General features: G+C 48.0%; 1 protein-coding gene across 50 annotated transcripts in view; it reads right to left on the bottom strand.

Annotated features, from left to right (window-relative positions):
* Positions 1–25,464, bottom strand: part of LOC140410753 (uncharacterized) — a 526,658-nt gene that overhangs the window by 58,774 nt on the left and 442,420 nt on the right. For all 50 annotated transcript variants that reach the window (XM_072499281.1, XM_072499289.1, XM_072499285.1 and 47 more), the window contains 2 exons: positions 15,572–15,595; positions 9,278–9,316 (listed from right to left, as the gene is read on the bottom strand). In XM_072499281.1, coding sequence (XP_072355382.1) covers positions 9,278–9,316; positions 15,572–15,595 — 63 coding nt within the window. The remainder of the gene's footprint in view (positions 1–9,277; positions 9,317–15,571; positions 15,596–25,464) is intronic.

Raw genomic sequence — 25,464 nt, 5'->3', positions numbered from 1 at the left:
TGGTAACTGGTAACTCCTATTCAGGAGTTCAGCAAAGATAATGCCAATGAATATCAAGGGGAGATGATTCGATTCTCTCATTTTGGAAATGGTCACTGCCTTGCACTTGTATGGCATGAATCTTTCTTGTCACTTTTTAACCTAAGGCTTAACGTTGTCCAAGTCTTGCTGCTTGATGGCACAGGCTACTTCATTATATGAGGAGTCATAAATAAAATTGAATACTGGGGCAGCACGGTAGGAGAAGTTCACAGCGCCAGGGTCCCAGGTTCGATTCCCCGCTGGGTCACTGTCTGTGTGGAGTCTGCACGTTCTCCCCGTGTCTGCGTGGGTTTCCTCCGGCTGCTCCGGTTTCCTCCCACAGTCCAAAGACGTGCAGGTTAGGTGGATTGGCCATTCGTGACCAAAAAGAAAGTTGGGAGGGGTGATTGGGTTACAGGGATAGGATGGAAGTGAAGGCTTAAATGGGTCGGTGCAGACTTGATGGACTGAACGGCCTCCTTCTGCACTGTATGTTCTGTGTTCTATGTTGTTCTATGCTGTGCAATTATCAGCAAATATCCTCACTTCTAGCATTATGAAGGAAGGAAGGTCATTGCTGAAACAGTTAAAGATAGTTGGGCTTTGGAAATTTCCCTGAGGAACTCCTGGAATGATGTCATGCAGCTGAGATAATTAGCCTCCATCAACCACAATTATCCAGTGGACATTATATAGTCCAGGGCATCCAAGAAATGAAAATTAGATTGGAGGTTGGATGTGATGTTTAATTGCAATTATACTGGGCTGAAAAGTGATGTTGTCTGCAATTCTCTGTTTTTTCATGCAGATGGGATTCTCCGGTACCTCTGCAGTGAACAAAGCTTTGGTTGTGCGCCAAATTCTCCGTTCTCGCTTGCAGCGGTGGTGGGTGGAATTCGGATTGGAGAATCCCGGCCATAACCTTATGCAGCCCACTTATGATTTGATGCACACAAATCTATTCACTTCCCTCTTCCAAAGCATTGGACACACCTGGGGCTGGATTCTCCATTTTTGGGACTATGTCCCCACACTGTCGTAAAAACTGTGGCCTTACACGCCAGATAAAATGGCGGGAAAAGGCCCCATTTTCATAGCCCTGCAGGGGTCTAGCAGGGATCCATCGTGAATTTGCCAGCATTAGCTGCAGATACGGGCCTCCGCACCTCCAGTCAGAGGCTGCGCATACGCACGGTGGCGGCCTCCAGCGGCCGCGCCATGCTCCATGGCAGACTCAGACCGCGGAGCTGGACCTGCCAAATAGTGCCTCCAATCGGCCACGCGCCCGACCCGGACCGCCCGCCCAAAAATTGCCCGATCCCGTTGGAGGACCCCGTACCATCCGATCAGCCCGCGCCCGACCATGGCGGCCGTGGACTGAGTCCGCAGCCGCCACGTGAGTATCCCGAACGGCAGGACCACATTAGATCCTCGCCATCGGGACTTCGGCTGATCGGGGGCGGAGAATAGCGGGGCGAGTCTCCAGCAATGGCCACAGGTAGGGGATACGCGGCGCAGCATACTCTCCGTGTACAATGTTTTTCGGGGCCGGGAGAATCGGGGAACCGGCACCGGTCCCGATTCCGTGTGCAGAAATGGATTCTCCGTCCCGGAGCCGGACGCGATTTCAGCATCACGGTATGGAGAACCAAGCCCCTGATTTTCTGCATCACTGGAACTGAAAATAGCTTCCCAACTGCAGTACTATAAATGATTTAAAGTAGCAAATGATTAGTAATGGCTTTTCAGGTATTCTTGCTTCTTCCTATCTGATTTGAAAAGCTACAATTTTCTGTAAAGTAATTGCAAATAAGCATTCAAGTTGTTTGCAAGTCAGAAAGTGTAGTTTTACAGTACAAGGGTGTTGTTGAAGTGAGCCTGCTGAACACTGACATTCCTGTCGCCTTCTCAAAATTAAATATTCACTAAATATTGTTCAGGTTTTGACCAAGAATATTAATCAGCAGCAATAATTAGCTGTGGAGATTATGGACACTGTGATAACAGATCTGGGAGAAAATATTGGTTATAATGAACTATAGAAAACACAGTCCTGAACATTGGACAAAGAAACTACGAATATTTAAGAAGTTTGAATGCATATTAAGTTTTCAAGATGACAAGATTGATGATAGCTATAAAAAATGATCAATGACTGTTAAACATTATTGAGGGAGGAGTCTCATTGCTATTCAACAGTATTCTGAATAGAATTCTTAAACCACACCTAGATTTTGCTGTCACAGTTAACACTGTTCCAATTGGCACCATTGGGTTTCTGGATGGATGGTGTGCTATTAGCATCAAGAGGAAAAGTTCCCCGCTGAGCCAAAAACATGGCGGCAGCTTGGAGACTGCTGCGATGCAATGTACACAGCCTCACACCATTTGTGAGGCAGTTTCCTCTCCGCACTGATGGACTGACAGCTGTGACCATGAAGGATTTTAATTTGTCCCATGTCATGTGAGCGTCCCTTTGGACATGGCTTCAGTGATGTCACTGTGGGTGGAGCTGGGCTGTGGCTCCAGGAGTTGGTTTTACTTTCGCTTTGGTTTGGAGCTGATTTGTGACTCTGAGTTTTTACTTTCGTTTTCAGATTTGGCTGCTGTACTCAGACAGAGAAGCATCTTGGCCTGTCTCTCTAATTTCAATTTTAAAGAGTTATTCCAAGGAAGAAACCCAATGATTATAGTTACTTCTGTTTTGATGAAACAGGGTTTTTGGTTTATGGGATCGTGTTATTAAATTGGAACAGTTAAAGGGGGAATTTATTAAAGGTTATACATAGAGTACCGTCGCTCTGGAGGGTATTTTTGCTTGTAGTTGGTAATAATTCTTACTGTGTGTGTTTATAAAGATGTTAACTAAATTTGTAGAATTTATCGTAACCAAAATCAATAAAGTGTCAGTCAGGTGAACTCCATGATATACGTTGTCGTTTTCTAAACCCTGGCCCATAACACCCAGTGCTGCGGGGAGCGAACCCTCACAGACTCCTTCCTGACTCCGCAGCACCCACCTCCCTTGATGGAGTTACTAGCTGGACATGGCTGAAGGAGTCCTACTGGGTCTTCATGGAATCCCCACAGTGCAGGAGGAAGCCATTTGGCCCATAGAGTCTGCACCGACCCTCCGAAAGAACAATCGACCCAGGTCCACTCCCCCGCCCTATCCCCATAATCCCATCTAACCTGCACATCCATGGACACAAGGGGCAGTTTACCATGGACAATCCACCTAACTGCACATCTTTGGACTGAGGGAGGAAATCGAAGTACCAGGAGGAAACTCACGCAGACACAAGGAAAATGTGCGAATTCCATAGCAGCAGTCACCAAAGGCTGAAATCGAACCCAGGACCCTGGCGCTGTGTGACAGCAATGCTAATCAATGTTCCCCCACTCTTCCCACTGTTCAGAATTGAACAGGAATCTCCAAGGCAGCTTCTTAATTGACCACCACCAGAAGAGCTCGACCGACATCCTAACATGAGTTTGTGGGTGAGGAACTCGAGTCTGGAACTTGTGAATTAAAATTTTAAAAAGAAAATTATAAAGATATGAAGATAAAGTTGACTAAAGTGGTCTGGGGAAATAGATTAGGAAGTAAAATTGTGGATATGAAGCAAGATATTTAATGAGACTCTCCAGGAAGGAGAAACCATTCGTGGTTAACTAAGGAAGTAACGGGTGGTATCAAATCAAAAGAAAAGCTGTGCAATGTAACAAAGACTAGTGGTACACTAGAAGATAAGTAATATTTTAGAAACAGTGTATGCAAAACAAAGTGGGAGCGATTTGAATGTGAGAGTGAAGTAGCAAGAAATATAAAAACAGACAGTAAGTGATACTGCAAGTAGATGAATGCTGTTCATCATGCTGAGATTGTCCAGTATTTTCTGTTTTGTTTCAATTCCAGCAACCGCAATAATTTGCTTTTATCATAAAAGGGAGAGAGTGTCTCAAGTAAACACTGATGGGACTGCTGAATTGATAATGGGAAACATTGAAATTAGAAAGGCTTTGAATAAATATTTTGTATCTTTCTTCTTGGTGGGAGACACTAAAAGAGTCCCAATGACTGCGGAATATCAAAGGGTAGGAAGACAGGGAGGAAGTTAAAATAATCATTATCAGTAGAGAAGAGGAACTAGGAAAACGAATGGGGCTAGAAGCTGACAAGTCCCCTGTTAATGACTCTAAGGTTGTGAGTGATGAAATAAGCTCGATGGGTTGGGCAGCTTTCTCCTGCTCCTATATTTTTATGTTCTTATGTTTGTAATTGAATGCATGAACTTCCAAACAAGCAGATATTACTTTGGTCAGAATACTGCAGCATTTCAGCCTGTACAGGGGAATAAAGATAATGGCCGGAATTCTCCAGCCATTGGGACTTTTCTGGTCGGGCTGACAGCGCACCCCCACCGGCGGGTTTCCCAACAGAATGGGATGGCTTCAATGGGAAATCCCAATGGCAAGTGGTGGGAGTACAGAATCCTGCCGCCAGCGAACGGCACATGGCTGAGAAACACATGGCTGGGGGAACCAGAAAATCCAAACCATATAATATTTTAAGTATTTTATATAATTGTTATTTCAGGTGTCCAAGTCATTGGAAGCAAGTCTGACAAGAATTTAGATGGTAGGTTTTGGATTTGTGTTTTCCCAACTGCTTGTCGATTATTCATCAATATTTATTTAATACCCTGTCATTGTACTCCTCCCATATCACCCAAGCCCGCCCCTTTAACTCAGTGATATAACTCCATGCCGGCGGTCCCCAGATGGCAAGCTGCCTACCAGCTCCTGAAATTCATAGATAGAAATGAAAATGAGGTCCAAGATCAAGGCCTCATGTTGATCTGGGTACAATTTCTCCATCAACTACCTGCACAATCTACATTATGGACAACAATTCATTCAAAAAGAACTTACTAGCAAATTGCCAGAAAAACAAGGTTGAACCATTTTCTCACAAATTATAAGAGAAAGAATTGTATTCATATACAGGTGAAAACATTTTGACTTCCAACCAATTACAGTTTGAAATGTAGTCACTTCGTATATTGGCTAACATGGCAGTCAGGACACCACAGATAAAGCTCCTCTATTCTTTGAATAGTAAAATGGGAGGGGTGGGGGAGGGCTGAATTCCATGTGCCCCAGGCATGCCTGCTTCCTGTGGGGATGGGGGGGGGCTCATAAAATGGGGTTGGCACCTAACCGCTCCCTCTTTTAAATCCACCCGTCTCTCAATTTGGCAGCACGGTAGCATAGTGGTTAGCACAGTTGATTCACAGCTCCAGGGTTCCAGGTTCGATTCCCGGCTTGGCTCACTGTCTGTGTGGAGTCTGCACGTTCTCCCAGTGTCTGCGGGGGTTTCCTCCGGGTGCTCCAGTTTCCTCCCACAGTCCAAAGATGTGCAGGTTAGGTGCATTGGCTATGCTAAATTGCCTTAGTGTCCAAAAAAGGTAAGGTGGGGTTACAGGGATAGTGTGGAGGTGTGGGGATAGGGTGGAGGTATGGGCTTAGATAAGGTGCCCTTTCCAAGGGCAGCTGCAGATTCAATGGGCCGAATGGCCTCCTTCTGTACTGTAAATTCTGTGATTCAACCTCTCTACCTAATCTAGATTTACCTGCTCTGGGGACCATAGGCCTTAGGGTCCTCTCCTCACCAGCAGCCCCAGACACCTTCCTGATGCCATTGGGACTGATTGGCCTTCTGGCCAGTCGGACTGGTTTTGCAACTCTAGAGAGTGGGAATTCCTCCCAATGTGGAGCATGTTGACTCCACACCAACGTGGTTTCCAGGAGGCTTGCCGCACCCCCACTTGCACACTGTAGTTGAGAAACAACAGCTCCGACAATGCAGTTAGAGTGAAGATTGAACCTATGTCCTTCTGACTCAAAGGTGACTATGCTACCATTGAGCTAAAGCTTTTCAGTTTATTGTTTGAAAAAATCACACTTTTTATCAATAGAAAATGTGAAAAATCTATGCCTCGATTGTATTAAAATTCATTTGCACAGAGCAGATTTTATCACTTCCAGAACATTAACTGAATTTTCTGACTTCACAACATGTTAATATAATCACCATAGTGCTTTAGAAGAGGAGTACCAGCTGCTTCTGGGCTGAGGTGTCACTCCAAGTGCCCCAGGCAGTAACTGTTTGGCATAGTTTTGGATACCAAATCATTCTATCTCTAATATGCTTAAAATCACAATTTAAGTATTTGAGTTTCACAGTAAGGGCAGTGACCCCACACATATGCTCCAAGAGGTAACTACATTTTTGACAATTTTGCAGAAACTTATCTTAAATGTCAATTAAACTGTTAAATTTAGGAGCAGAGTGTCTTATATTTGCCAGGCAGATATCCCTCTCCAGTAGGCTTGCAACTATGACAGGTATGCTACAATATTAAAAAATGCACAGGGCCCAACGGGGATCAGTAAGGGGTGTCAGGTAGGTCATGTTGCCTGAGTGGAGTTCTGAACCCTGCCACCTGAATCTGCACCCTCGCATTTGCAGGAAGAAGTACTTTTTGCAGATGTTGTTGGTGGTGGTACTTGCAACAATATGTATACTGTAAGGAATACAAAGGGTGAATAATTTGATGTTAATACTTCTCACCACTAGATGGAGATAAGGAGCAGTCATATAAATACCATGTGACTCCTAGGATTCTGGGAGAAGGTGTTTAGGCATGAGATAGATTAGTTGCATAGTGTAGAGTTCTGTATTTCGAGATATCGTATAGTTTAATTTCATAACTTATACTTTGTGACTTGTTCAAATCTTATTTAAGTAGTGTAAATAGGGCAGTACGGTAGTACAAGTGGGTAGCATTGAGGCTTCGCAGCGCCAGGGCCCAGGTTCGATTCACTGCTGGATCACTGTCTGTGCGGAGTTTGCACGTTCTCCCCGTGTCTGCGTGGGTTTCCTCCGGGTGCTCCGATTTCCTCCTACAGTCCAAAGGCGTGCAGATTCGGTGAATTGGCGATGATAAATTGCCTTTAGTGACCAAAAAGGTTAGGATGGGTTATTGGGTTACGAGGACAGGGTGGAAGTGAGGGCGTAAGTGGGTCGGTGCAGACTTCATGGGCCGAATGGCCTCCTTCTGCATTGTATGTTCTATGTTCTAAATAAATCAGCTTTGTTCATTTACTTAATTTGATGTTCTTTGTTCAACATTACGTTCACAAGACATCCTGATAGACACAACAGAGAACGCCATATGGTACCAGGAATGGTCACCAAGGTAGTATAGTTAGATTTAGAGAGAGAAAGAAAAAATTCTCCAGAAAAAAAAACTTGCGAAGATCGGAAAACAAAATCTCATGCAGACTTCGATCGCAACGACGAGTGGAAGCCAGTTGCGTCGAACAGCAGAGCCCAGTGGAAGCTTCATGGAGGGATTGCAGTTCCAAAGCAGTGCAGGACATTGGGTAAAGTAGATGTAAACAGTTTGAATTCTAACTCTCAGTCTCAGACCTTGAAGCGGCCAGTGATCAGCGAATGATTGTGCTGTTCTTAACCATGGCTGCACCACAAGCATTAGAATTGTATAACTCATTTCACTTTCAGAATGACAGCGATAAAAATAAATATAATATTGTCATAGAAAAGTTCGACAGACATTGTGAATCACAGATTAATGAAACGTTGTGCATTTTTTATTCCGAAAAAGAGTCCAAAAAGCAGGTGAAGCGATTGACGGTTTTGTAACACATCTCAGGCTCAAAGTGCAGACCTGTAATTTTTCGCTATTAACAGACTCCCTTCTGTGTGATCAGATTGTATTCGGTACAAAAACTGAAAGATTGCTCAGGCAACAGAAGTTAACGCGAGAAGAGGCTATCAGTATGTGTCATACGAGTGAACTTGCTAAGAATCAGTACTCCGAAATGTTAATTCGCAAAAGTGGCGCGGAAATAAACAACGTGGCTGATGCCATCGATGCTGTGGCGTACTTGAGAGAACAGCGTGCTACAGACGTTGGTCATTTTGCACATGACACAACTAGCGTTGTGACGTGCAAACGTTGTAGCCACGCCCACCCAGTGAAAAAATGCCCAGCTTTCGGAAAAGTATGCGCAAAATGTTGCCTGCTTGGTCAAACCCATCAAGGTGCCATTTCTTTGGGTTCTGGCAAACCCACCCGAGGAATGACTGTGGCAACTAAACACTGAGGATCTAGATCAGAAGTGGAGAACATTACAAGATTTGCATCTGTCGCTAAAATGCCAGCAGCTACCATTCAGCATTGAGCTTGACAAGTACAGGGGCAGTACTCTGGCCTGAAGCGTAATGACACCTTTGTGCAGACATGCTGCAGTTTATACTTATGGGAAAGTGCTGTAGTGTGGCACAAGAAGAAACCTCCCTCTTAAGCATCACATGCAGCACAAATGTACATATGCAAGTTCTGTATTTACTAAAATAAATTAGTTAACAATTATGCACCAAATTCATTTCAGTGATTATCACGTGTTTTATTTTCCCAATATGTTGAATTTTTTTTAAAAGTCAACCTTTCAGGAACAAAATGAAATTGCTTAGCATTGCCAATTTGGCAATACCTGTATTTAGAAAGGCATAATAAGAAATGGGTGCTTAAATGATATTCACTGGATCAAAATGATAGAATAAATTTTAAAATTATACTTTTTATTTATTTTATCCACTCTCTTAGTTGTTCTTTATGTGGTGATGTATGTAGGGTAGTGCTCTGATTAACATATCATTGAATATGTATACAGTTAAAATATATAATCACTGGAAGTGACACAGCCGCTGGAGCAGTGTTGACTCTCTGATAGCATATCTATGTACAATTCTCCTGTAACCATACATATAGTCTGCTGTTCATCAATAAAAAACCCATGCTTTTGTTACCATTTATTAATGTGTGATTGTTTTAAATATTCCTTAATTCCAGCTATCATTCTAGCATTGGAGAGAGGTGGATTAATTTGTAATGCTGGTGCAAGAATTCAACATTTATTATTTTATTTATATTAATAAATTAATAATTGTTCGATGTCTTATGCTTATAATATGTTACCAGAAAAAAATACTAAATCCTCCAGCCATTATTTAAAAGAGTCTTAGCAGGATATACAATGACAGCTGATATAAATACAAGTCATTGATAAATTATTACCCCTCTGCAGTCAATCATGGAGAATGAACTAACAATAGTTAGTTACATCATCATGTATGCGGACAAAACCTCAAAAGTTCACTCACCTTCAGCTTTATTTGTTTGTTTTGCCAGCTTCACCTTTGCTGAAATAATGGAAATATCAATGAGTTAGATATGGCTACGTGAGTCATAATTCCACAGATATTTTAATTTCTACAGTGATAAATTAAAAGGGACTTGATGTTCCCTTCAGATGTCTCGAGAAAGAACATCTGTGCATGTGTGGTACAGTTGTTTTCAAACTTTGCAGCATGGAAAATCTCATATAGTTCACTCCAGGTTCACACCTCTAGGTTCCCCCCATAGATTTTGACACTCCTTGGGCCCTCAGATCCTAATCAGCTAGCCACAAGACAACACTTTCCTTCCAGAAAAATGTTGTATTACTATACAACAAGGTGAATGTTGGGTTAAATAGTACATCAAGAAATTCTTTTAAAAAACCTGATTACCTTACAGATCTCCAAGCACGAAGAATCTTGGGTGAAATTCTCCCCCAACGGCGCGATGTCCGCCGACTGGCGCCAAAAACCGCGCAAATCAGACGGGCATTGCGTCGGCCCAAAGGTGCGGAATGCTCCGCATCTTTGGGGGCCGAGCCCCAACATTGAGGGGCTAAGCCGGCGCCGGAAGGATTTCCGCCCCGCCAGCTGGCGGAAATGGCGTTTGTTGCCCCGCCAGCTGGCGGAAATGGCGTTTGGTGCCCCGCCAGCTGGCGCGGAAATGCGGCGCATGCGCGGGAGCGTCAGCGGCGGCCGACAGTTTCCCGCGCATGCGCAGTGGGGAGAGTCTCTTCCGCCTCCGCCATGGTGGAGGCCGTGGCGGAGGCGGAAGGGAAAGAGTGCCCCCACGGCACAGGCCCGCCCGCGGATCGGTGGGCCCTGATCGCGGGCCAGGCCACCGTGGGGGCACCCCCCGGGGTCAGATCGTCCTACGCCCCCCCCAGGACCCCAGAGCCCGCCGACGCCGCCTGGTCCCGCCGGTAAATACCAGCTTTGATTTATGCCGGCGGGACAGGCAATTTCTGGGCGGGACTTCGGCCCATCTGGGCCGGAGAATTGAGCGGGGGGTCCCGCCAACCGGCATGGCCCGATTCCCGCCCCCGCCCAATCTCCGGTACCAGAGACTTCGGCGGGGGCGGGGGCGGGATTCACGGCGGCCAACGGCCATTCTCCGACCCGGCGGGGGGTCGGAGAATGACGCCCCTGATTTTGGAAATATTTGGTGTGAAGAGGAGGAGTTGAAATCCTGATAGAGATGCTTTATTTTACCGTGACATCAGTCCCAATCATCTCGATTCATGTTATTATTGCCAAACCAGGTTGAAAATCCTCAGCCCTGCTCTGTTGGCAAAAATGCAACCTGGTCCTGCCATCCCATTGTGGGTGAACCTTGTACATTCACTAGAGGAGTAGCTAGTGCCAAAGCCGATAACAACAGTACCATTATTCTCTTTACTGAGGGGGTCAAGCATATTTTATCTGAAACCCTCATGTTTCTCATTTCAAATAATTTCAGTTTTTGGATATCGCATAAAGGCCTCGGCTTACTTACATTATATTGTCGATGACGAGGCCAGCTACAGTCTAAAGTAATTAAAATATCCAGAAAAATAAGAGTCACCACTGAAATATAAACACACGGTGCCTGTAATAAGTTCCCACCCATGGCACCATTTGTGATTCTGTTTGGAGAGAGGGCCAGTGTATGATTTTGATAATTCGATTAAGTTTTAGAATCTGTAATGCATTAAGATTTTATTCTGCACCCACAGTTTATAATTAAATGGTTCAGTTTGAATTTCCGTGGACAATTAACAGTCAAGATAATTGAGGAACAGGAAGGCAAATTGTTCATGAGAAACTGCACTTGATGAAGTTGTGACTTTAATGGTGCCACAAAGTTTGAATTCAAGACATTTTCTGCTTTGAATGAAGTAACAGCAGTGAGATCAACAGTGTGAACACCTTATGCTGAACAAACCATGTATTGTTTTAATTAATCTGTACCAGAGGCGAAAATGTATTTTCTGATACGTGAAGCGTGAGTTAAAATATGTTGACAAGAGAATGGATTGGATTGGATTGAATTTGTTTATTGTCACGTGTACCGAGGTACAGTGAAAAGTATTTTTCTGCGAGCAGCTCACCAGATCATGTAACTTTATTTGTTGCTTCTTTGTATCGGGAAGAAATGTGGGGCTGGATTCCCTGTTTCAGCGGCTAAATGCCGGCTGAAATTGACAATTCCCGGGCGTTTTACACCAAAATCAGCGTCGAACCTGCACCGATTCCGGGACCGGTGAGGGGCTGGTAGTGGCGCCAGGTAAAACCCCTGGCTCCCGCGCCAAAACCGGCCAGAGTCCACAGCAGCACATGCGCACGGTGACAACCTGCAGCGGTCGGGCCATACACCATGGTGCCAGCTGTGCGCGGACCTGACCTGCCATCCCTCCAGCCCTTGCGGAAGCACCCCCGGCCAGCGGAACAGCTCCTGGCCGACTGTGGTAGTCAGGATGTAACACCAAACATTCCTAGCATCTTGAGAGACGAGAACCTTCTACGTTGCCTTCACTGCTTTTTGGTAAGTATGTATGAATTTTTATCGATTCATAAATACTAGTTATTTGTATCTTTTGGGCCGAGCACAAAAGAGGATCCAAATATTAGAAATTAAAAATTCGGACCTTATGGAGCTTATTTTAATTATCGGGGTTTTATCCCTAAGCTTTTACCAGTGTTTACCTATGCTAAAGGTCAGGTGCAGTCGGCGATGTTTGTGTCGGCTTGGGTCACAGGCTTCCCATGCTAAAGGGCGATGAGGTTGACAAAAAGTGCAGTTTTTGGATGGTGTTCCGTTTTTGGACTGACACATTATGGAAACTTGCCCCACCATATTTCAGAGGCCTGGACTAATTTTCACGCTCAGTTGCCTTCATACTCACCCTTCTAGGAGGGTGAATATTCTCCCTCAGGAGTCATGTTTTGTGTGGATAGAAATTCTTCTCAAGCAAGGCGCCTGTGTAACTGGGCTGGGATTATACTCCGCAACCTTGGACTTGACCCCTTCCTGTGCAGCTGGATTCTCGGTTTCCTCACCAACAGACCGCAATCTGTCAGGATAGGCAATAGCACCATCTCCACAATAGTCTTGAACACCGGAGCAAGGATGTGTGCTCAGTCCTCTACTGTACTCCCTATACACACATGACTGTGTGGCAAGATTTAACTCCAACTCAATCTATAAGTTTGCGAATGATATGACTGTGGTGGGTAGCATCTCAAACAACGATGAATCAGACTACAGGAGGGAGATAAATCACTTGGTTGCATGGTGTACCGAAAACAACCTCTCTCTAAATGTTGGAAAGACCAAAGAACTGATCATCGACTTCAGGAAGCGCAGCACGACACCACCAGTTCTCCCCCCCCCCCCCCCCCCCCCCCCCCCCCCGTGTCTGCATCAATGGCTCTGAAGTGGAGATGGTCGATACCTTTAAGTTCCTGGGGGTCACCATCACCAACAGTCTGTCCTGGTCCACTCACGTTGATGCAACAGTCAAGCAAGCCCAACAACGTCTCTACTTCCTGCGGAAGCTAAAGAAATTTGGCATGACTGCATAGACTCGCACAAACCTCTACAGATGTGCGATAGAGAGCATCCTATCTGGCTGCATCACAGTTTGGTATGGCAACTGCTCAGTGCAAGATCGCAAGAAACTGCAGACTGTGGTGAACTCAGCCCAATGCATCACACAGACTTGCCACCCCCACATTGATTCTGTATACACCTCCCGCTGCCTCAGGAAGGCAGACAGCATTATCAGAGACCCCTCCCACCCAGGCATTGCCTTCTTCCAGACCCTTCCATCAGGCAGAAGGCACAGAAGTCTGAAGACTCACACATCCAGACATAGGAACAGCTTCTTCCCCACAGCTACAAGACTCCTCAACGAGTCCCCCTCAGACTGATCTGTCCCCTTTAAGAACACTATTCACGACGCCCTAGGCTGCTTTTGCTCATGTATTTGCTTTGTTTGGCCCTTGTTCTGCACTGTAACCAATCACTGTTTTGTCGATGTACCATTTGTCAATGTTCCCTGTTGATTATTCTTGCGCGGTATTCTCACCTCCCACTCTGGGTGGGAGAACCACCGGGGCGCCGCGCGAGTCGTGCCACGCCACCCCGACACCCGCACACGATTCTCCCACCCCCCGAAACCAGCACCACGAGAATCGCGGCGGGCCGCTCAGAGGATCACCGCAAACGGCGAGCGGTGATTCTCCGGCCCGGATGGGCTGAGCGGCTGGCGAAAAAAATGACAGTCCCGCCAGTGCCATTCACCCCTGGTCGCTGCCGGCGGGAACTGTGCGGGAACGCTGGGGGGGGGGGGGGGAAAGAGGGGGGCTCCATCACCGGGGAGGGGCCTCCGCTGGGGTCTGGCCCGCGTTCGGGGCCCACCGATCGGCGGGCCGGCCTCTCCCCTCCCGGGCCTACCTCCTTTCGCGGCTGGCCCCAGAACCCCGGCGCCATGTTGGTGAGTGGCCGGCGTGCGTAAGAAGTTCCCTGCGTTGCGCCGGAATGAACTGCCCCAACTGCGCATGAGCGGGTTGGCACGGCACCCATTTGGCGCCGTGTAAGGAGGCTGGAGCGGCGTGAACCGCTCCAGCGCCGTGCTGGCCCCCTGTGGGGGCCAGAGTAGGTCATGCCCGGCCCCTCTGCACTTAGTCCCGGGAGCAGAGTATCCCGCCCCATGTGTCTACTATGTACGTACTGTGTACGTTCCTCGGCCGCAGAAAAATACTTTTCACTGTACTTCGGTACATGTGACAATAAATCAAATCAAATCAAATCAACACTGCTGTCCAATAAATAAATCAAAGGCTGAATTTTACAGCCCCATGTTAAGGTTTTTGAAGGTGAGGTAGCTTGTAAAATAAAGAGGATGGTCAGCCCACCACCTTCCACCCTCTATTGACTTATTCCCCAGATTAAAGAGGGGCTTGGTAACGCATACAGCAGCTCACCCACCCTTGGTCTATTGAGGCCCCTAAGTGGACAATTCACAGCCACTTAAGGGCCTCAGTCCATATCCACAACATATTTCAGTTTACAGGGAAGTCAGAGCAAGCTCAGCAGCCTGGCAGTTTTGTCTGCGTGGGCTGCTTTCAGGCAGGAAGTGGGGTACCCCCTTTTGGGTGGCCCCTTTGCCCATCGGGGCACCCCCTCCAAAGTTGTACTCCCCTCTATTGCACCCCCTAGCTGATTGAACCCCACATCCTATCCTCGCTGGAGTCTCTCAACCGGGCCCAACCAAAGTTCAGAGACTTCGGGATGGATTCTCCATTTCTGAGTTTAAGTGTTGATGCCAGCAGAGAAACTGTGGCATTTTACAATGGAAAAATCGGCTCCGGACACTCACCCATCTTGCAACCGGTGAGGGGCTGGCAGCCGCACCAAGTAAAACTCCCATGACAAAAACGGCTGGAGAATGGCTGGGTCCGTGGCTGCGCATGCATACAGTGATGACCTGCAGCGGTCACGCCGTTAAACATGGCACCACCTGTGAGCGGACCCGACCAGCCAAATACTGCTCCCCTGGCCACCCCATGGCCATCCCCCACCAGTCTCCACAGCCCTCGCGGAATCCCCTCCAGCCAGCAGCACGGCCTCAGCTGACTGTGGTGGCGCTGAACACAGTCAGCAGCCGCCACGCCAGGTTCCCGACCACTGAGACCACAAGTGAGCCGTGCAGTCGGGAACCCAGCCCATCGGCGGTGGTGAATCGCGGAGGCCCCGGAGAACAGAGGGTCAGGCCCGCTAGTGATATGCTGCTGGTGCTTAAATGCTGCACGGCGAGTGACACATTAACTCCATTTTCGGGGTGCCGGAGGATCCCGATTTGCTGTCAAAACGACGCCTATTTTGGCATCGGAGGCTATTCTCCGCCCAATTGTGTTTCACGATTTTGGCACCGGCCGACAGTGAATCCCACCCTTCTTCTTTAGTCTGGTGCTACTGAACTACAGAGTTGTGAATGCTCCCTAGGGCCACACTTCTTTCTTGATGCAGACAGAAATGCCACTCTGACCCAATTATGGCCACCCCTAGTGTAATATCGCTGCTGGACTGAAAGATTTTAATTCAGCAAACCTTGAGGTCGGGTGGGATGAGTAATCTGTGCACCTCTAAAATACACTGCTCAATTTTCACTCACCTTTGCGAGGCTATTTCTTATAACGCTTATGATGTTGACACAGGCTGATTAATGTTAGTGCCTCATGTTCAAAGAACCCTGTCATATAGAGAAAATACATTTATTAATAAAAATGTATTACCTGTTCTCGGGACCACAGGTGCCTCTATAAAATAAAACATATGAAAATTATTTTTGTAATGGGAATATAACTCATGTATGAATCTGAGGAGGAGCAGGTCATACTGCCCCTCACATTTGCTTTTCCAATAAGATTATGGCTGATCGCCTACATCAACTCCACTTACCCACACTGTCCCCATATTCAATTCCTGTCACATCCAAACATCTATTGAACTCAAGATTACCTCCCTGCCTGTTCCCCATATCCCTTTAACCTGTTTTTTTAAATATCAGAAATATATCTTCCTCAATATGAATCCCATATTAGGGACCAGGAAGCCTGGGGGATGGGAGGATGATCTTTGGAGGTCGGCAGGATGGTGTCCTAGTGTGAACAGGGCACCTTCTACAGAATGTGCCCCCTTTCTGGCATTCCCCCTTGCCCATGCCAACTCTTTTATGATGTGGGTCGTTTTATATTTGGGTAAATTGTCTTGGTACCAAGCTCAATTGCCTGTTAATTCGTTATTTTAACATAGTGGGTGGTATGCTGATCCACCTGCCTAGCATATGATGGGGACTGGGTAAAGCGGGAAGGCAGTGGGCTAGCCATCTGTCATATTTTACCACCCCCCACCCCATGGAAAACATACCCAGTGAAGGACATAAAATACAGCACAATAATGATTTTCTTCATCAAAGTGGTAAATGGTTAACCTCTGAGCCCTCATTCTAGACTCTTCAATCAGGGGAAACAACATCTTAGCATGTACTCTGTCAGCCTCTCTTGGAATTTTATACATTTCAATGAGATTGATGAGATTGTCTCTCATTCTATGAAATAGCACAGAATATAGGCCCAATCTAGCAAATCTTCCCTCACAGGACACTCCTCTCATCTCAGGAATCACTCCCTTTAAGTACATCCTTTCTGAGGTCAGACCAAAAATGTGCACAGTATTCCAAGTGACATAATAATTGCAGTAATAAAGGTAATAAATTGCCCATAAATCTTCCTAAATTCTTTCTGTTCTGGTATGATTCATGTACAAATACACAAATCCCTCTGAATCCCAAAGCCTGCTTGTCTCTCACTTTTTGATACATATTTTGCTTTTCCATTTTTCCTGCAAAGTAGACAATTTTACACTTCCCAACAATACACGCCATTTGCCACAAACTCATCTGATCACTGGTCTCTATCTTTTGCGACACTTTTACATTCTCCTCATAGCTTATTTTCCCACCTGGCTTTATGTCGTCAGAAAATTAGGATATGTTACAAAGGTTGCCTCATTCAATTCATTAATAGAGATCGTAAATAGTTGAGGTCCATGTGACACTCTACAAGTTACACCCTGCCAACTTTATTTATTCCCTGTCTGTATTCTATCCATTGCCCCAAACCTATGATTCTAAAAACTGCACAGGGTGCTCAATCAGGGCGAGAAAAGCTGTGTGAAACTCGCTGGTGTCATAGCTACCTTTCCTAGCCAGATAAACCGGCACTCTGTGCAATTCCAAAGTGCTGGCGAGAATCACACAGACAACTTGAGGGGGTTAAATTCGAGGCCAGTGAGGGCCTAAACTCACTGTCAAAGTTGGTATGCAGAGATCTGGGCACCGATTTTAAAGGGTTGGTCTCAAATTGAAGTTAAAGATTCCCCCTCCCCCATCGCCGGCATCAGAGAATTAGAGGCCACCCCCAATCAATGCGGGCAATGGTTGGCAATGCCAGAGCTCTGCCCGGCCATGTCCCTCAGCAGCCAGAAGCTATACTCACCCCTGAGCCCCCGGCGTGGCCATCATGACTGGTTTATGTTTTTGGAAACCAGTATTGATTCGGCCGGCATGACATCATGCTGGCAGGTGGGGGGGCAGAGGGGAAGGGACCCCAAAACAATGGCCGAAAGCCATTTCTTAATATTTAAATACATGGGACGGGATTCTCCGTTGCCCGACACCGAAATCAGGAATGGAGATCGGGCGGAGAATAGCTCCCGATGCCGAAATCACGGCAGGCACCGGTTTGTCGCTGAATCACGAGGCACCACCCCCTCCAAATCATGGTCTTGTGCCGCATGCTGTACATAATTCCGACCGTGTTCACATCACATTATCAGACCCACCCGCGATGATCCGCCTCCGATGGCCCGATTTCCTGATGGCGTGGGCCACATGTGGTCTCAACAATCATAAGACTGGCATGGTGGCTGCAGAGAGAGAGAGAGAGGGCATACGGACAGTGTCCAGCACTGCCATACTTCGCCGACAATCATGCCGCTGGCCGGGGAGCTTCTGGCAGTGCTGGAGGGAGTTGTGGGGGGTGGCCGGCTGTGGGGTCGGGGTGGACAGGTATGCAGTCCAGCACAACTGGTGGCATCTTTTTAGGCGCAATTGATACGTGTGTGGAGGGTGTTAAGGGTACTTAACGGGACTGCAGCTTGTCAGCCCTGCGCACGTCCAGCATGGAACCGACGATTCTCCCTCCATTTTTTGCGTGTTCCGGGGTGCTTCACATAGCATCAGTGCTAGCCTTTCACTGGTAGTGGAATCGGTGCAGGTGTGATGCCGGTTTTTCCGTCGTGGAACTCCACGGATCCTACGTTAGAGTCAGCACTTAGCCGCAGGAACGGAGAAACCAGCTCATGGTGTTCAGGTTCACATGCTAGATGTGAACTTGATAATGTCACTGGCGGAAACATGTGGAAGACCTCAAAGTGAGAGTTAAGTGCACTCCAATCACCCCCCTTCATGCATGAAAGATTTTGAAGTGCTGAGCCGGAAATTGACAGCACTTAACACCCTTTGAATTTCGAGGATGTAACGAGTAGAATTGATGAAGGGTAGCCAGTGAATGTGGTGTATTTGGACTTTCAGGAGGATTTTTACGAAGTCCCGCATTAAAGATTAGCGTGAAAAAATAAAGCTCATAGGGTTGGGGGATTGAGATGGACTGAAAACTGGTTGGCAGACAAGAAAAAAAGAGTAGTATAAACGGGTCTTTTTCAAATTGACAGACAATGACTAGTGGGGTACCGCAGGGATCGGTCTAGAACTCTTGCTATTCACAATATATATGAATGAGGGAACAAAATACCATATCTCCAAATTTGCAGATGACACCAAGTTGGGTGGGAGGGTGAGCTGTGAGAAGGATGCAGAGATCCTTCAGTGTGATTTGGACAAGTTGAGTGAGTTGGCAATTGAATGGCAAATGCAGTATAATTTGGATAAATGCGAGCTTATTCACCTTGGTAACAAAAACAAGAAGGCAGATTATTATCTGAATGGCCATAAATTACAAGAGGAACATGCAACAAGATCTGGGTGTCTTCGTACACCAGTCTCTGAAGGTAAGCATGCAGGTATAGCAGGTGGTAAAGAAGGTAAATGGTATGATGGCCTTCATAGCGAGTGAATTCAAGTACAGGAGCAGGGAAGTCTTGCTGCAATTACACAGGGCCTTGGTGAGGCCACACCTGGAATATTGTGTGTAATTTTGGTCTCCTTATCGGAGGAAGGATGTTCTAACTATAGAGGGAAGGTTTACCAGACTGATTCCTTGACTGGACTTACCACCCAGAGAGTGGTGAGTCTGTGGAATTTGTTACCACAGGAAGTAGTTGAGTCCAAAACATTGTATGGTTTCAAGAAACAGTTAGATATAGCACTTAAGAGATGGGGATCAAAGGAAATGGGGGGAGGCAAGATTAGACTATTGAGTTGGATGGTCAGCCATGATCATAATGAATGGTGGAGCGGGCTTGAAGGGCTGAATGGTTTCCTCCTGCTCCTATTCTTTCTATGACCCTGACCACTCAGGGGTCTCCTACAGCCCAAGAGGGGTGGCTTAGGGGGAACCTTGGCACTATGTTCAAAGTGGGCAGTCAGTGGCGTGCGCAGCTGCATTGCAGTCTGCAGCAGTGGTGTTTCATGCCCATCCACACCGACCCCACGGCCCATCTCCCGCCCAGCCCCCGCTATTCCTCCCGGCCCTGGCAGAAGTCCCCCAGCCAACGGCACAACTGTCAGCACACTCTGGGGCGGGATTCTCCCTGACCCGGCAGGGCGGGCCGTACCGGCGCCGAGGAATGGCGTGAACCACTCCGGTGTCGGGCCGCCCGGAAGTTGCGGAATCCTCCGCACCTTCAGGGGCTAGGCCAGTGCTGGTGGGGTTGGTGCCGCGCCAGCCGGTGCGGAAGGGCCTCCACGTGTTGGTGTATGCGAGGGAGCGCCAGCATGTTCTGGCGTCATCCCACCGCATGCGCAGGGGGTTTCTTCTCCACGCCGGCCATGGTGGACCGTTACACCGGCCGGCACGGAGGGAAAGAGTGCCCCCACAGCACAGGCCCACCCGCGGATCGGTGGGCCCCGATCGCGGGCCAGATCCCCCCCCCGAGGACTCCGCAGGCCGCCCGCAGAGCCAGGTATTTTATGTCGGCGGGACCCGCCGAAACCAGATGGCCACTTGGCCCATCGCGGGCCAGAGAATTGCCAGAGTGGCCGCTGCCAACGGTTCCCGACCGACGCGGCACGATTCCCGCCCCCGACAAAAAACCGGCGCCGGAGAGTCCGGCAGCCGGGCTGGATTCACGCCGCCGCCCGGCGATTCTCCGGCCCAACGGGGGGTCGGAAAATCCTGCCCCTGATATTTGGGATGTATTTTTCAGGTATCGACTATAGACTGAGAGCTACAGTAGAACTAACTGCCACATGATGCCAAGTGTCAGATGGCTGTTGATTAAATCATAGTGCTCTGAATTACAAAGATGCCTGACTTTACTTTTTCTGCATCTATTCATAACAGAAGAGCTTTTTCTGAACATCAAATACAGAAAACATATTTTAATTACTTGAATTTTCTCAGTAAATGTAAGCAGATTACAATGTTCATAATAGAATGAAGTTTGCCAAGCGGTGCTGTACATTCAATCGATATGACCAAAGTAATTAATTGAAAGTATTCAGTGCTAAGTGGATTCAGACATATAAGTGCTGTTCTGAGTAATGCATTTGTGTCCTGAAAAAAAAATATTGTACTTTCAGCAATAATGTCCCAGCAAATGTCAGCTGACATCGCTCTTCAAGATTTTACATTGCTGCAATCACTTATCTTGAGTTATGCACTTGTGTGACCTTTTATCCTCTGAAGTAGTTTGTTTAATTTGTAAATAGCCATAAAATAATAGGAAGAACTGATCTATTTTACAAACTACTTCCTTTCCCCTCCATAATGTAATTGAAAATCTTTAAGCAGGCATACAGGTGGCAATTCTCCGGCTGCAATGTGCCTGGCGAAAATCCCGCTATGCCAGTAGAACTGCGGGCCTAATCATTTTCCCATTCTCATCCTCTCCAGCTTGTCTGATCAGGATATGGCCCATATAGGTGGGTGGGGGGGGGCGGCCTCAGCGGCCCTATAGCGGTGGGAGGGGGCAGCTCCCCGATGCCAATGAGGATGGATGGGGGTGGGGTTGGATCACCCTCATACCTGCATGGTGTCAGAGATGGGAGGAGGGTGATATGGACATTTAATGATGTGGGCTTGGAGGTTGCCCCTCTGAGGTAAAGGGTCGGGGGATGCTGCGCCTATCTGCGGGGGTCGCAATGTCCGTGGGTGGAAGGATGTGGGGGATCCTCAACATCAAGGTGGCATAGTGGTTAGCACTGCTGCCTAATGGCGCCAAGGATCCGGATTCGATCCCGGCCCTGGGTCACTGTCCATGTAGAGTTTGCACATTCTGCCCATGTGTGTGTGGGTCTCACTTCCACAACCCAAAGATGAGCAAGGTAGGTAGATTGGCCACGCTACATTGCCCCTTAATTGGAAAAATTAAAAAAAAATTTACTTTGAGATTTGTGCACCCTTTAGAAAGGGCACCCCGATCTCTGAGGAGCCAGTCTTGTTGACGTCTTTAGTTCCCCACTCCAGAAAAAATTCAACGGCAGTGATCTATCAGCTGTGTTTTGCCCGAACAGACATGAGACACCATCGGTAGATGCCGGGAGAGGCATCCTAACAGCCGTTGTGCCTTGTGAGATCTGACCAGATCTTGTGGGTGGGATCCTACCTCCCTCGCCGAGGAGGCGCCATTCAGTACTGGTTTCACAAACGGGAACCAGGAGGAACGGTACCGGGAGGGGGGTGGCAGCAGGCTATTCCAGACGACTGGAGTGGTCGGCCTCTGGGCAGCATGGCACCCTGGTCCTGCTGGTGTCCCCCGAGCACCCTGGCAATGCCACCTGCGTGCCTGCATAGCACTACCAGGGTGCCCGAGTGGCACTGCCAGGCTAGGAGGAGCCTGGCTGGGAGTGCCAAGGTGCCAAGCTGGCATTGTGGCTATGCCGGGGATCAGGCCTGGCAGTACCCTACCCATATGTGGTGGGTGCGGAGCCCCCCCCCACCCCGAGGACCCCCCCATTGGTCCCACCTCCTTTGAATAGAGACCATCTGCTCTTGAATCGGTCCCTATGTGTCAAGTATCTGAAGCCGCCTTCCTGTACCATGCCTCAAGCCATACATTGATCCTCCTTATCTTTATATTACTACTCTCACTGGTGTACAGCACTGAGAATAATCCAGAGAATACTACCTTTGAGTTCCTACTTTTAGGTATCTCCCTAGCTCCTGAAAATCTAACTAGGATAACTGCCCTCTCCTTGGGCGAGATTCGCCGACCCCCGGCAGGTCGGAGAATTGCCGGGGGGCGCCATGAATCCCGCCCCTGCCGGCTGCCGAATTCTCCGGTGCCGGGGGCGGGAATAGCACCGCGCCGGTCGGGGGCCGTTGGCAGCGCCCCCCGTCCCCCCCCCCCGGCGATTCTCCGGCCCGTGATGGGCGGAGTGGCCGCCCGTTTTAGGCCAGTCCCACCAGCGTACATTACAACAGGTTGTTAACTGGCGGGACCTGGCTCCGTGGGCAGCCCCCAGGGTCCTCGGGGGGGCAGGGGGGGATCTGGCCCCAGGGGGTACCCCCATGGTGGCCTGGCCCATGATGGGGGCCCACTGATCCGCGGGCGGGCCTGGGACGTGTGGGCACTCTATTCCTCGGCGCCGACCGGTCTAACGTTCTGCAATGGCCGGCGCAGAGATGAACCGTCCATGCGCATGCGCTGGGATGACGCCAGCACACACTGGCGCTCCCGCGCATGCACCTGCCGGCGGAGGCCCTTCGGCGCCGGTTGGAGTGGCGCCAAGCCCCTTCCACGATGGCCGGCACACCGCAAACCACTCCAGCGCCGGCCTAGCCCCTGAAGGTGTGGAGAACTCCGCTCCTTCGGGGGGCAAGACGCCGGACTGGACCCCCCCCGCCAGTTCGCGGAGAATCACGCCTCATGTTTCTGGGTTACTCCCTAACCCTTGCAGAATATGCTGCACCCTCTCATTGATGTCCTGTACCTTAGCACCAGTGAGGCAACACACTGGCCAGAATTTTCCACCCAATTTGACCCCACCCCACCGTCAATTACGCAATGGGGTTCCTGCCATGAAATATCGGAACCACTTTATTATAAATTTAAATATAATTAGCAGTCATTCCCGCTGCTTTAACCCTCCCCATGTTAGAAATTCACATCCCGCCAATGATGTGACATCACGTCGGCAGGGATTACAACAGGTCTGGACCATCACGGACCTCTCAAACAGTATCTACAGCCTCCAGGGGAGAGAGGTATTCTCAGGCAGTCCTCTGGCACTTCCAGGGGTCAGAGCTGGGGATGTGCGGTTCCCATGTCTGTGAGTTTGGTCTGTGCGCCCATGAGGGGGGTTCCCTTGTCCATGGGACAGGGTGGTCCCATGTCCGTGGTGAGAGTCCCATGTCTGTGAAGGGGAGGGGGTGTTGGGGTTCATTTACTTATTTTTTTTAATATTGGGAGTAAACCCCTGCAAGTGTCATGTCACGGGATCCGCCTCCAAGATTTTGTTTTGTTTTGACTAAATCTCAAAAATGTACGGTGGAGCCAGTACGGTGGAACCAGTGAACGGTGGAGCCACTTTTCCCGCCTAAGTTGACACTTCATCAAAAATGAGAAAATTCCATCCATTATGTGGGACTCACGAAAATACTTAGAAAAATGCCAGTCTGCCCCTGACTGTGGAATCTCATATTACAATTGCATTTTTACTCTATGCTGTTCCCTCCTGGGCAGTTCCTTCAAATTCTGTCATGGTCTGTATGCCGTTCCTCCAAGGTTTCAACACTCCTTGCATTCTCCAATGTGGAACACCTGTTTGGTGGATACAGAACTGGCTAGGTCATAGAAGGCAGAGAGTAGCAATGGAAGAGTGCTGGGACCTTTGCTGTTCGTAGTATATATAAATGATTTGTAGGAAAATGTAACTGGTCTGATTGGTAAGTTTGCAGACGACACAAAGGTTGGTGGAATTGCAGATAGCGATGAGGACTGTCAGAGGATACAGCAGGATTTAGATCATTTGGAGACTTGGGTGGAGAGATGGGCAGATGGAGTTTAATCTGGACAAATGTGAGGTAATGCATTTTGGAAGGTCTAATGCAGGTAGGGAATATACAATGAATGGTAGAACCCTCAAGAGTATTGAAAGTCAGAGAGATCCAGGTGCACAGGTCCACAGGTCACTGAAAGGGGCAACACAGGTGTAGAAGGTAGTCAAGAAGGCATACGGCATGCTTGCCTTCATTGGCCGGGGCATTGAGTATAAGAATTGGCAAGTCATATTGCAGCTGTATAGAACCTTAGTTAGGCCACACTTGGAGTATAGTGTTCAATTCTGGTTGCCACACTACCAGAAGGATGTGGAGGCTTTAGAGAGGGTGCAGAAGAGATTTACCAGGCTGTTGCCTGGTATGGAGTGCATTAGCTATGAGGAGCAGTTGAATAAACTCGGTTTGTTCTCACTGGAACGACGGAGGTTGAGGGGCGACCTGATAGAGGTCTACAAAATTATGAGGGGCATAGACAGAGTGGATAGTCAGAGGCTTTTCCCCAGGTTAGAGGGGTCAATTACGAGGGGGCGTACGTTTAAGGTGCGAGGGGATGTACGAGGCAAGTTTTTTACACAAGAGGGTAATGGGTGCCTGGAACTCGTTACCGGAGGAGGTGGTGGAAGCAGGGACGATAGTGACATTTAAGGGGCATCTTGTCAAATCCATGAATAGGATGGGAATAGAGGGATACGACCCAGGAAGTGTAGAAGATTTTAATTTAGACGGGCAGCATGGTCGGCACGGGCTTAGAGGTCCGAAGGGCCTGTTCAAGTGCTGTACTGTTCTTTGTTCTTTGAGAATGGCAAACTCCCCAGATCCACTTGTACTTTCAATCTCTTCCTGCTCATACAAATGGATATCCCTTTACTATCCTCAACTCTTACTGTCTGTGGAGTAGCCACATCTTGGAACATACAATCCAAGAAACACTCATTCTTCCTGATGCACCACGGTGAATCAAGCTGCCCCAAGTTCAGAAACACTGAGCTCAAGCTGAGACATTTCCTCCACACCCAAGGCAGGTGAAGTGTTCTAACGTTCCCACCTGGTGCAGGAATTGCAAGCAACAAGTATCACATGCCCCTCGGTGATTTAACTCAAAAGCTCGTTTTTACAATATAGCTGGTATCTCATCTAAACTATTAATTTTAATGAATACTGTCATGATATTCAAACACACACATCATGATAGACACACCAACAGACAAATCAGAACACACAACACCACAACCAATGACAGAAAGATATAAAAGCACAGACACGACCCCCGGTGGTCAGTATTAGCTGCAGAGGAGGACCAGGACAGATCTGTTACCAAACACACTCAGGGAGACAGCACGTGCAGAGTATCCAGAACGAACTGTATTATAAGAGTTAAAATAAAATAGAGTTGTACCACATACAACTGTGTTGGCTCATCTGTGCACCAGAGCACCCAACAC

This window comes from Scyliorhinus torazame, chromosome 4 (genome assembly GCF_047496885.1).
Source record: "Scyliorhinus torazame isolate Kashiwa2021f chromosome 4, sScyTor2.1, whole genome shotgun sequence".
Taxonomy (NCBI): Eukaryota; Metazoa; Chordata; class Chondrichthyes; order Carcharhiniformes; family Scyliorhinidae; genus Scyliorhinus; species Scyliorhinus torazame.
The sequence above is the reverse complement of the archived record's forward strand: the minus strand, read 5'-3'. Positions and strand labels throughout refer to the sequence as shown.